The 13,192-nt window shown below is 41.9% G+C and overlaps 1 protein-coding gene across 5 annotated transcripts in view; it reads right to left on the bottom strand.

The window, feature by feature from the left end:
• Positions 1–13,192, bottom strand: part of LOC106163538 (uncharacterized) — a 37,783-nt gene that overhangs the window by 9,024 nt on the left and 15,567 nt on the right. For 2 of the 5 annotated variants that reach the window (XM_087004217.1, XM_087004219.1), the window contains exons 11-30: positions 12,989–13,076; positions 12,736–12,774; positions 11,316–12,625; positions 11,027–11,114; positions 9,568–10,898; positions 9,179–9,407; positions 7,690–8,978; positions 7,399–7,486; positions 7,098–7,136; positions 5,663–6,978; positions 5,415–5,502; positions 5,209–5,247; positions 3,769–5,084; positions 3,515–3,602; positions 3,315–3,353; positions 1,864–3,182; positions 957–1,313; positions 586–645; positions 333–401; positions 113–172 (exon numbers count right to left, since the gene is read on the bottom strand). In XM_087004217.1, the coding sequence (XP_086860343.1) occupies positions 113–172; positions 333–401; positions 586–645; positions 957–1,313; positions 1,864–3,182; positions 3,315–3,353; positions 3,515–3,602; positions 3,769–5,084; positions 5,209–5,247; positions 5,415–5,502; positions 5,663–6,978; positions 7,098–7,136; positions 7,399–7,486; positions 7,690–8,978; positions 9,179–9,407; positions 9,568–10,898; positions 11,027–11,114; positions 11,316–12,625; positions 12,736–12,774; positions 12,989–13,076 (9,252 nt within the window). The remainder of the gene's footprint in view (positions 1–112; positions 173–332; positions 402–585; positions 646–956; positions 1,314–1,863; positions 3,183–3,314; positions 3,354–3,514; positions 3,603–3,768; positions 5,085–5,208; positions 5,248–5,414; positions 5,503–5,662; positions 6,979–7,097; positions 7,137–7,398; positions 7,487–7,689; positions 8,979–9,178; positions 9,408–9,567; positions 10,899–11,026; positions 11,115–11,315; positions 12,626–12,735; positions 12,775–12,988; positions 13,077–13,192) is intronic. The other 3 variants (XM_087004222.1, XM_087004233.1, XM_087004224.1) reach the window with 3 other exon arrangements.

Raw genomic sequence — 13,192 nt, 5'->3', positions numbered from 1 at the left:
TTGTATATAAATTTAGTTTCAAAGTGCATAATATCATTATTATATGACATTTCAAATGATCTCAACATCTTCATAAAATCTAATTAAAATGATGATATATGAAAATGTTTACCGGTGTCGTCGTCGATGGGGTAGCCGTAGTGGTTGCAACGGTCGTGGTAGTAGTGGTAGGCTAAAATGGCAAGAAATGTTTTGACTTACAGCAAGGCAATTTCAAAATACTTTGTTTTTGGTACTTCATTTTTCTTAACATGCCGATAAGTATTGTTGTTACGTCTAAAGAAGTTTCAACACTTTCTCATCGAAATACTGAACTATCATAGTATTCTCACCTGAGTCGTTGTTGTCGTAGTTGATGCAGTAGTGGTGGTTGAAACTGTAGTAGTGGTCGTTGTTGTTGGCTGAAAGAGAGTGACGGATGCGATGCCTTAAAATATCACACACATTAAGCACTATTACCTCTTTCATCTTTTAGGTACATCTAACGGCGATGATATATTAAATGGATTTAAAGTCAAACAACATTTTGCGAGGGTAAAACCACAATACAACCTAAACTATCTTTGTTTAAAAAGTATAACATACCTGCGTCGTTGTTGAAGTCGGCAATGTTGAGGTAGTGACTGGCGCAGCTGTAGTTGACGGCTAAAATGTTCAAACAAAATTGAAACTAGACATCAACATGAACATCAACAGATTGGATGCAGTTCTCAAAACCTTTGCGACGTATATAATTTTTTGTAAGGCGTTACTTTTGTCGATAATTCATTGCATCAAATTCAAAATTATCGCTTAAAAATAGTTGAAAATCGCATTGTTCCTAAAAATACACAATTTCAGAATATACGAAATGTGAAAAGCCCTTCTAAAGGTCAAATTTCTTATAGTGTTAATTAGGTAGCTGTGAAGAGGTTAGAATGTAAATGGAAGGAAGCTGAACTCCCTATGAGACTTACCGTTGTTATCTCTGTTGTTATGAAAGGTGCTGTTGTGGTATTAATTGCGATCGTGGTGGATGTTTGTGAAGTAGTAGTCGGGGTTGTGGTAGTTGGGATTCTGGTTACAGTGGTTAGAATGTCAGTGGTAGTTGTAGGGGTAGGAGTAGTAGTGGAAGTGACAGTTGTAGGAGCTGTAGTAGTTGTAGTCGGGGTTGTGGTGGTAGAGGCCGAAGTAATTGTAGCAGCAGTAGTTTTGGTTGTAGACGATGGCGTAGTATTAGTAGCAGTTGAAGTAGTGGGTGTTGTAGTTGTGAGGGAAGTTGGAGGAGTTATTGTTGTGGTCGTTGTAGTTGTCACCCCAGGCGCCACCGTGCTCTATTGAAAAACAACATCAAACAGTGGCCAATTATGAAACAGTCAATAAAGCAACACCAGCAACAAACCCCAGTTAAGCGTTATTGTTACTGTTGTAATAGTAAGTGAAGCAAAGAAATCTTTCACATGGGGCTTGAACATTCAAATTTACAAACACAACGTTGCTCCCACACTGAAGCAATAAGCTCCCAGTGTGTTGATATATAGCGATTGTTTCACAAAAATACTGGAACTGACATCCCAGAGTGACCAGAGTAAATGTTAACTGCTAGTACATCCAAAAGTTCATAATCATGTCAACCATAAGGCATAGCCACTCTCAATGAGATGGCAATTTTTTTTTTTTTTTTTTTTGTGAAACAATGTATCAGATAAAGTTAATGTAAAATGACAATAACCAAAAGAAAAAAACAACTGACATCAAAGAAAGCAACAAAAATAAGCCATTGAAAAGTGCGTGTTTGAAGACCGTGCACAGCAATAACACAAAAGATCACAACAGGAACTGCAAAAAATAAGTTGGGGGATGCTTAATGAACTTGGACCTTACCGTTGTTAGCAGAGATGCTAATCTCATACCGATGGGGAATGCGTAGCTTTCTCTGTCTGCAGATCCGTATAGCAAGCCCATGAAGGATACCGTGCCTGTAGTGTGTCGTATGGTATGAGCTCCACCGGCCACCTCGAAAACAGTTCCCATGTAGTTGCTGTTCCCTATTCGATTCCAGGTGAGTGCTTTTGCAGTTGATAATGTCGAATTATCGAGTAGAAAACCGTCTTTACTCGCCTCTGGACTTACAAGTAGGAAGTAATGTCTGTAGTCTCCGCCGGTTACGCCTCCACTGTATTCTGTAGTGGCAAAGTTATATTCGAAGGCATATTGTTCAACAGGAGGAATGATGACCATGGACGGATCTGCAACCTCTTGGGTACTTTCACTCTCTTGGCTGTATACAAACTGTGTAACGAGAACAGGCTCACTAGCCATGATGTGCATGTAGTCAGTGGATGGGATGCGGAGCTGAAGGTATTCACCACTATTTATAGTTTGAGTTTCATTGACTGGTGGGTTTCCACGAGTTGTGGTCACTTGTGTATTGGCATTTGAAGCTACTATTCTGAAAATGTCTCCGGTTGTCCTGCCAGGAATTGGCACCGTGGCAAATTCTTTTCCCCAAGATTGCACTGGAGGGATCTGTTCTACGAGATGGTCACGAGATTTAGTGCCAGCACCGATGTTCGTTCTGACATTTCCGCTGAACACGGCAACCTTCTGACTGGACATGATTCTGGTACCTGTAAGATCACCCACACTTTGTGCTTGGAATGTATCATACCTGTTCATATTCAAACGCAGCGCCTGACCATTACCATAAGTCACGCCATCATACGTAACACTAACAGGAGTATCCGCTGGGGATGGAAATTCGATAGTCACTTCTGTATTGTTGTAAATACCAACGATTCCAAACTCAGTCATAATCTCTGGAGGGGAATAGGAAACGGTGTAATAATCGGTTCCCAAAGAATCCACTGGTATGGCCAGGAAGGCATCATCGGAGAAAAGCTCTTTGTTCACACCATACACAACAACCTCAAAGTCAGATTCGATCAGAACTGCTTTAGTGGACATGCTTGTGCCATCCATGCGCAGTGTATGTGAGAGGTTAAATTTTTGGACCTCCCTTGGGTTGATGGTGGCTTGAAATGACACAGATGGGTTGTTCCATCTCGGCGTAGTGATGTTCACATTTACTGGTACGTTGTGAGACGTGGTAATGAAAAGTTCAAGCGGGAAGTTTTGAGGGTTCTCCACTATGTTAGCCATGTACATAACCAAGAACTCACGACCTCCAGTATCTTGGATACCTTAAAGAAAAAGCATTACTTTTAATGATAAACTGTAGGCATGTAAAGAGTATTAAGAAATCTAATCAACCTTATATGTTCTATCAAAAAAAATGAAACTATAATTAAAGAAAAAAAAACAATTGATATTACCTTGACAATCTTCATCTATCAAGCCATCCGAGTCGTCATCTGAAAACGAACAGATACACTTTTAGTAGGTCTTTTGTATGTGCCCATTCGAAATGACTACATCAACTTTGTTTGAGAAAAAAGTAACAGAAAACTGACGTATGTAATAGGCTGTTGATAATAAATCATCTCGGCATCATTGTCCATTCAGACAAACCTACCAATGCCATTGCATTCCTCTTCATCAATCACATTATCACAGTCATTGTCAATACCATCACCGGGTGTTTGGGCTGGTTGACTGCATGTCTGTAATTCGATTAGAAACAATCCTTTATCAAATAGGAACATGATAGATTATTTATTAGGGTTTTAGTAAATAAAATCTTATAAAAAGCTTTAACCAAATTTATTCAAGGGTGTCGATTATCAAACTTTTACTTCAGGGAGTTGAACTCTATTTTATCTTACTTACTGGCTGAATAGACCCTAGATTCATTCCGATGGGGAATCCGTAGCTCTCTCTGTCTGCAGTTCCATACAACAACCCCATAAAGGACACAGTGCCAGTTGTATGCCTAATTGTATGGGCACCTCCAGGTACTTCAAACACGGTTCCCATATAATTGGTGTTGCCAATGGGGTTCCATATCAAGGCTCTGTTTGATGAAAGGGGTGCTCCGTCCAGTGTAAACCCATCCTTATTGGCATTATCAACAACCAGCATAAAGAAATGTCTGTAATCTCCGCCGGTTACGCCTCCACTGTATTCTGTAGTTGCAAAGTTATATTCGAAAGCATACTGTTCAACGGGAGGAATGATTATCATGGATGGGTCAGCAACCTCTTGGGTACTTTCACTCTCTTGGCTGTATACAAACTGTGTAACGAGAACTGGCTCACTAGCCATGATGTGCATGTAGTCAGTTGATGGGATGCGGAGCTGAAGGTATTCACCTCTGTTCACTGTGAACGCTTCTGTGACTGCTGGGTTTCCACGAGTTGTGGTCACTTGAGTATTGGCCTTTGAAGCTACTATTCTGAAAATGTCTCCAGTTGTTCTGCCAGGGATTGGCACCGTGGCAAATTCTTTTCCCCAAGATTGCACTGGAGGGATCTGTTCTACGAGATGGTCACGAGACTTGGTGCCAGCACCGATGTTCGTTCTGACATTTCCGCTGAACACGGCAACCTTCTGACTGGATAGGATTCTGGTACCTGTAAGATCACCCACACTTTGTGCTTGGAATGTATCATACCTGTTCATATTCAGACGCAGCGTCTGACCATTACCATAGGTAACGCCATCATACGTAACACTAACAGGAGTATCCGCTGGGGATGGAAACACGATAGTCACCTCTGTATTGTTGTAAATACCAACGATTCCAAACTCTGTCATTATCTCTGGTGGGGAATAGGAAATAGTGTAATAATCGGTGCCCAAAGAATCCACTGGTATGGCCAGGAAGGCATCATCGGAGAAAAGCTCTTTGTTAACACCGTAGACAACAACCTCAAAGTCGGATTCGATGAGGACTGCTTTAGTAGACATGCTGGTGCCGTCCATGCGCAGTGTATGTGAAAGGTTGAATTTCTGAACCTCCCTTGGGTTGATGGTGGCTTGAAGGGACAAAGATGGGTTGTTCCATCTCGGTGTAGTGATGTTTACGTTTACTGGTACGTTGTGAGACGTAGTAATGAAGAGTTCAAGTGGGAAGTTTTGTGGGGCCTCCACTATGTTAGCCATGTACATAACCAAGAACTCACGGCCTCCAGTATCTTGGATACCTACATGTATACGAAAAGGTGTTATATATTGATAAACTGTAAACATACGAAGAGTACCGATAAAGCTAATCATCGTTTTATGTTCTAAAAAAAACTAAGATTAAGGAAAAACAGTTGATATTACCTTGACAATCTTCATCTATCAAGCCATCCGAGTCGTCGTCTGAAAATGAAAAGAGACATTGTCAGTAAGCATTTTGTATGTGCCAATTTAAAACTGACTACATGAACATCGTTAAATTTAAAAAAAGGAAAAGAAAAAATTGAAGTATGAAATAGGTTGTTGATAATAAATTTTCTCGACACAGTTGTCAATTCAGATAAACCTACCAATGCCATCACAATCCTCTTCATCAATCAAATTATCACAGTCATTATCTATACCATCACCGGGTCTTTGGGCTGGTTGATTGCAGGTCTGCAATTCAATGAAGAACAATAACTTGCCAAACAGTTACGTGGGAAATAATCTGAGAGTAAAACAAAAGTTTTCAATAAATTTCCATCAGTAATTAAATTCAACCTTAACAATCTATTCTGTATCTCGAAAGATTTATACTGAATTTGTCCTCACTTACTGGCTGAATAGACCCTAGATTCATTCCGATAGGGAATCCGTAGCTCTCTCTGTCTGCAGTTCCATACAACAACCCCATAAAGGACACAGTGCCAGTTGTATGTCTCATTGTATGGGCACCTCCAGGTACTTCAAACACGGTTCCCATATAATTGGTGTTGCCAATGGGGTTCCATATCAAGGCTCTGTTTGATGAAAGGGGTGCTCCGTCCAGTGTAAACCCATCCTTATTGGCATTATCAACAACCAGCATAAAGAAATGTCTGTAATCTCCGCCGGTTACGCCTCCACTGTATTCTGTAGTTGCAAAGTTATATTCGAAAGCATACTGTTCAACGGGAGGAATGATTATCATGGATGGGTCAGCAACCTCTTGGGTACTTTCACTCTCTTGGCTGTATACAAACTGTGTAACGAGAACTGGCTCACTAGCCATGATGTGCATGTAGTCAGTTGATGGGATGCGGAGCTGAAGGTATTCACCTCTGTTCACAGTGAACGTTTCTGTGACTGCTGGGTTTCCACGAGTTGTGGTCACTTGAGTATTGGCCTTTGAAGCTACTATTCTGAAAATGTCTCCAGTTGTTCTGCCAGGGATTGGCACCGTAGCAAATTCTTTTCCCCAAGATTGCACTGGAGGGATCTGTTCTACGAGATGGTCACGAGACTTGGTGCCAGCACCGATGTTCGTTCTGACATTTCCGCTAAACACGGCAACCTTCTGACTGGATAGGATTCTGGTACCTGTAAGATCACCCACACTTTGTGCTTGGAATGTATCATACCTGTTCATATTCAGGCGCAGCGTCTGACCATTACTATAGGTAACACCACCATACGTAACACTAACAGGAACATCCGCTGGGGATGGAAACACGATAGTCACCTCTGTATTGTTGTAAATACCAACAATTCCAAACTCGGTCATAATCTCTGGTGGGGAATAGGAAATAGTGTAATAATCGGTGCCCAAAGAATCCACCGGTATGGCCAGGAAGGCATCATCAGAGAAAAGCTCTTTGTTCACACCGTAGACAACAATTTCAAAGTCGGATTCGATGAGGACTGCTTTAGTGGACATGCTGGTGCCGTCCATGCGCAGTGTATGGGAAAGGTTGAATTTCTGAACCTCCCTTGGGTTGATGGTGGCTTGAACGGACAAAGATGGGTTGTTCCATCTCGGTGTAGTGATGTTCACATTTACTGGTACGTTGTGAGACGTAGTAATGAAAAGTTCAAGTGGGAAGTTTTGTGGGGCCTCCACTATGTTAGCCATGTACATAACCAAGAACTCACGGCCACCAGTATCTTGGATGCCTAAAATGCAATGTGAAATTTGAACAAAACTAATTTTTCATACCACATTTGTTTATGACTGTCTTTCTTCTTTTTGTTCTGTTTTTAAAGCAGCTAATGTAAATACATTTGAAATTTACCTTGGCAATCTTCGTCAATTAGCCCATCTCCGTCCTCATCTGTTAGAAAAAAAAAAACAAACTGATGTCAAATTCAAATGAAATTGATAAATAAAGGATGCAAATATTTGAAACTTATAACTTTATAATTTATCTTTCAAATTGGACGTTTGATACTGCCAAGGCCGTGCCTGAATAGTTGCCTCATTCAACAGAATATCAATTTTTTAATTACTCACTAGCATAAATTCTGATATTTGAACATGTTTCAATGTTTTTGTCTTGATAACGCGTTTTCAATACACTTCCATTGTCAACATACCTTGGCCGTTGCATTTCTCCTCGTCAATAGTTCCATCGCAGTCGTTGTCCAGACCATCGCCTGGTGTTTGTGCCGGTTTATCACATGCCTGTATGAGATAACGATTTACTTTTATTAACCAGTTTCTCAAAATGATGGTTTTGAATTGAGTTTGGTTAACAAAGTACTTTTTATTCCTATTACACTACTCTTTAAAGTAAATTTATGTATGTATCTCAGGCGTTCGGATTAAATGTATTCTAAAAACTGTAAGTGGTCTTATCTGTATTGTGTACATATACCTGTACTCACCGGTTGCAATTTAGCCAACAACATTCCTACTGGGAAGCCATAGGTTTCTCTATCTGCAGTTCCATACAGCAAGCCCATGAATGGGACATTCCCTGTGACATGTTCTAACACATGCTGTCCATCGCCGACGTTGACAGCCGTGCCAGCGTAACTAGTTCCAGGTACTGTTACCCAAGTTGGGTTTGGCAAACTGGAGCCATCTAATCTAAGACCGTCCTTTTGGTCGTCTGCTACCATGATCATGAAGTAGTTAGTATAATCTCCCCCTACTACGCCACCCGAGTATTTGGGAGTGGCAAAAAGGTAACGTGTGGCATACTGCTCTACAGGTGGGATTAGGATCATGGCGGGATCTGCCACCTCAGCCGTTGTGGCACTGACTTGGCTCTTAACTATTTGCGCCACAAGGATTGGCTTATTGGCAACAATGTGGGTGTAGCTATCGGAAGAAATATTCAGTGCAACAAAATCCCCAGCTTTAGATAATGTCACTGTTGGAAGACCTGTAATTGTAACTACAGTGTTGTCGCGACCGGCTATGATTCTGAAATGGTCTCCGATTGTGCGTCCGGGTATAGGAATAGTATTGAATTCTTGTCCCCACGACGTCACAGGAGGCAACTGTTCAACCAAATGATCGCGTGATATTCCACTCCCTACGTTGGTTCTGATGTTGCCGCTGAACATTGCAATGTTTTTATTCGAAGACACGCGGGTACCCGTGAGATCACCTGAAGTGCTCTGTACTTGGAAGGTTTCATATCTATTGAGTGTCACCTGCAAAGTTTCACCTCCTGTATATGTAAGTCCATCGTATGTAAGGCTGACACCACTATTTGCTGGGAAAGTGATTGTGACAACTGTATTATCTTCTGGTGCAGCAAGGGCAAATTGGGTCGCTATTTCAGGAGGTCCATAACTAACGGCATAGTAAAGACCTCCAAGAGTACTTAGCGGGAGGGCAAGGAAACCATCATTGGAAAACAATTCTTTGTTGACGCCATAGACAACTACGTCTCCAGATGCTTGTATGCGTATTGCTTTCGAGCCTTTTGATGTACCGGTCATCCTCAGAGCATTGCTTATGTTAAACTTCTTAACCTCTCCGGCGCTCAGCCTCTCACTGAGGGTCACGCTCGGACTGTTAAACATGGGTGTGGTCACGTTCACTTGGACAGCCTCGTTATTTACACTGGTAATAAAAAGCTCTAAGTCGTAACCCGCTGGATTTTCCACACTGTTTTCCATGAACACAACCACAAACTCTCTACCAGCACTGTAGGCAATAGCTACAAATAAAGGAAAAAATGCACTCAGATTTTGAAACACCAACAATGCAAAAGGCGAGATTTAAGTAAAAAAGGCATAATAATGGCGATTAGTCATTTACGATTACTATTCTTAAAGCTCATAGAGTAGGTGAAAATATGTCTATATTTACCTGAAGGACATTATCAAATTGTTTTAAGGTAAAGAAATAAAAAATTACTTGTCGAAGGCGTGGATGTAACAGCCCTTGTGGTGCTGGCTGTTGTCGAGGTCGCCGAGGTAGTTGTCGTGGTGGGTGTGGTCGTGGTCGGTGTGGTCGTGGTGGGTGTGGTCGTGGTCGGCGTGGTTGTAGTTGGCGTGGTCGAAGTAGGTGTGGTGGTCGTTGTGACCGTTGTAGTTGTCGTGACAAGAGTTGTGCTCGGAGTTGTACTGACAGTTGATGTGGACGGCTGGAAAGGAAAATAGCAACAAATGTATGATTACTGTTATTTAATATTAAGATAAGCACGAGTATGTGGTGGATGTGATTTTCATCAAAAGTAGCATTAGAAAAACATTTTCCACTCTCAGAATTTATCTAATGGGTCATGAAAACAGGTCAACTATTACCTGGGTGATTGTGGCTAACTTCATACCAACTGGGAAACCGTAGCTCTCCCTGTCTGCGGTACCATACAACAGACCCATGAAAGAAACATCGCGTGCTACATGGCGGATGCTGTGGGCCCCTCCAGATACCACAAAGTTTGCACCTACATAGTCTGTGTTTGGTACATTTGTCCACTGTATGTTGCTGAGAGGCTGTCCGTCAAACAACAGACCATTCCTCTGCGTATTTTGAATTACCAGCAGAAAAAAGTGAGTATAGTCTCCGCCAGTTTCACCCCCACTGTACTGTGTAGTAGCAAAGTTGTACTCTGAAGCCCACTGTTGGATGGGTGGAATGATTGTTAGGGCGGGATCTGCCGGTTCAGTGGAAGAAAACTGACTATAAACGATCTGAACAACCAATATTGGATTATTAGCAACAATGCGAGTGTAGAGAACAGACGGGATCACTCTTTCAGCATACTGCCCTTTGTTAAGCACAATCTGCGGTTGCCCGGTTAATTCAACGACAGTGTTATCAGAGCTAGCGACGATTTTGACTATATCCCCAACAGTGCGGTTCGGCGTGGGCACTGTGATGAACTCTGTTCCCCATGACGGCACTGGCGTCATCTGCTCCACAAGATGATCACGTGATCGGGTGCCGGCGCCCACGTTGGTTCTAATGTTGCCACTGAAGACTGCAACTGGCTGGTTTGAAGTAATATAGGTTCCCGTTAGATCACCTTTGTTAGAATCTTGGACCTGGAATGTATCGTAACGATTCAAAGCCACCTCAAAAGTGTTGCCATTTCCATATACGACGCCATTGTAGTTGACCGAAACAGCCGTGCCAGAGGGAGAGGGTAGAGTTATTGTAACAACGGTCCCGTCATAGACACCAGCAACACCGAAAACACAGGCCGTTTCAGGGGGTGAATGCGAAACAGTGTAGTATTCTTGACCAATGACATCGGTGGGCAATGCCAGGAAAGCATCGTTTGAAAAGAGCTCTTTGTTGACACCGTACACGACGACCTCGTTATCTGCCTGCACCAACACGGCCTTGGTGGACATAGAAGTGCCGCTCATACGTAGATTGCGAGAAACATTGACAAGCCGCACCTCTCTAGGTTGTATGGTGAAGGTCTCCATCATGGGTGGGCTATTCCATGCCGGGGTGGAAACATTCACACTGACAGGCACGTCATATGAAGTTGTTACGAACAATTCTAGAGCAAACCCTTTTGGAGTTTCGACTATGTTGTCTAGGTACATAACTATGAACTCCCGGCCACCTGTGTCCTGGGCTGCGGCACAATCTTCATCGATCTGGCCGTCGTTATCATTATCTAGAAGTAATAACAAAAGAAATAAGTATAAAACAAAAATAATTTTGGCATTTGATTGGCATATAATGTTGAGAGTCTGCATAAGTTTGGTATCCAAAATATGTTTTAAGGCAGATTAATAAACCTACCAACGCCATCACACTGTTCCTCATCCACTGCCCCATCGCAGTCTGTGTCGATTCCATCACCAGGTACCATGGCAGGAGTATTGCATTCCTAAGGATAATCATTAAATACCAAGAATCATAAGAGAGAAAGTCCTGAAATAATTATACTAATTAAAAAAAGCCCTTAGCTATCAATTATATCAGTTATATAAAATTGGTCTTATCTGCAAGCTAGGACAGTTGTTAAAGTTTTACAGGTAATAGTCAATTTAAATTCATCGCAATGACCTCAATGTTTTACATATATTACCGGTTGTATTACACCCAGCCTCATGCCAATTGGGAATCCATAGCTTTCTCTGTCAGCTGTTCCATACAGCAGCCCCATAAAGGACACTTTGCCCGATTGATGACGTAAATTGTGTGCGCCACCTGGAACTTCAAAGACAGTGCCGACCAAACCCGAGTTGCCAATCTGGGTCCAACGTAAGCCCCGGGGTACCAGGGAGTTTCCATCGAGAAGGAGACCGTCAATTTCTGTTTGATTGATGGCCATCAGCACATAGTGTCTGTAGTCCCCACCTACAACACCACCAGAGTACTTAGTTGTTGCAAAGTTGTATTCGTCGGCAAATTGTTCCATTGGAGGAATCAGGATCATAGAAGGATCAGCCACTTCTTGTGATGTTGACGTCAGTTGGCTGTAAACAAACTGGGTAACCAACACGGGCTCGCTAGCGACAATGTGTGTATAAAAGGTGGAGTTAACAAGTAGCTGGTGATATTTGCCACGGTTCAAAGTAAAAGATGTGCTACCGCCGCCATTAACGGTAAGGACGACTTGAGTGTTGTCTTTGGAAGCGACAATGCGGAACACGTCTCCAGTAGTTCTGCCTGGGATTGGTACTGTGACAAATGCTTTGCCCCAAGACGTCACAGGCGGGATCTGCTCCACCAAATGATCACGTGATTGGGTTCCTGCTCCAATGTTGGTTCTGACGTTCCCGCTGAATACTGCAACCTTTGAACTGGCAATGATGCGGGTACCAGTGAGATCGCCCTTAGATTGGGCCTGGAAAGTGTCGTATCTATCCAGAGAGATACGAAGTTGTTCGCCGTTTCCATATGTTCTGCCTCCGTAGGGCACGCTGATCGGAATACCCTCGGGAGATGGGAATATGATTGTGACAGATGTATTGTCATAGACACCAATGATGCCGAATTCGGTCATAATTTCAGGAGGGGAATAAGACACGGTGTAGTACTCGCGACCAAGGGCATCCACCGGTATGGCTAAGAAGGCATCGTTGGAGAAAAGTTCCTTGTTAACACCATACACGACCACCTCGTAATTGGACTGAATCAAAATTGCTTTGGTGGAAAGACTGGTCCCCGCCATTCGCAAGTTCCTAGAGATTGTGAAGTTAGTGACTTCTCTCGGATTAATGGTTGTGGACAGGCTAACAGCGGGGCTGTTCCATTTCGGTGTTGTAATGTTTACTTGAACGGGGACATTATGGGATGTTGTAATATATAATTCAAGCGGGAAGCCTTGAGGATTTTCAACGATGTTTTCCATATACATAACAAGAAACTCACGACCACCGGTGTCTTCTATACCTAAAAAATATATCATAATGAATCAGGCATGTTCAAAACCCTATTTTAGTAAGCGGGTACAACACCGTTTCAATATCTATGTCAATTATCATTATCATTTCATTACATACCTTGACAGTCTTCATCAATGCTACCATCCTCGTCGTCATCTGAAATTACATTTATATAACCGCTGAATCAAATACTTTTTCAAGCAACTTTTAATAAAAAAATACCAACCTTACACTTTTTATGTCAAAATCAAAGATGAATAGTTTTTCAATGTTAGACACTGTCGTCAAGTAATTTACATCAATAGTTTCAAAATAAAATTCTAGTTTATTTCAAAGTCTGATAAAAAATCTGAAACATCGTAATTAATACCTAGCCCATTACATTCTTCCTCGTCTATTAAACCGTCACAGTCGTTATCCAAGTTGTCCCCAGGAACCATTGTGGGCTGGTTACATTCCTTAAAACCATTTATGAAAGATGATTAGAAATTATCATATTTAATTTATAAGAATGATGTGTGCGCGCAATAATCACTTATCTAGAGAGTAGTTGCATCGTTTAAAATTAAAAGAA

Source organism: Lingula anatina, chromosome 1 (genome assembly GCF_051362555.1).
Source record: "Lingula anatina isolate TDL-2025a chromosome 1, LinAna3.0, whole genome shotgun sequence".
Taxonomy (NCBI): Eukaryota; Metazoa; Brachiopoda; class Lingulata; order Lingulida; family Lingulidae; genus Lingula; species Lingula anatina.
Note: the sequence above shows the minus strand (reverse complement) of the source record. Positions and strands in the feature narration are given on the sequence as shown.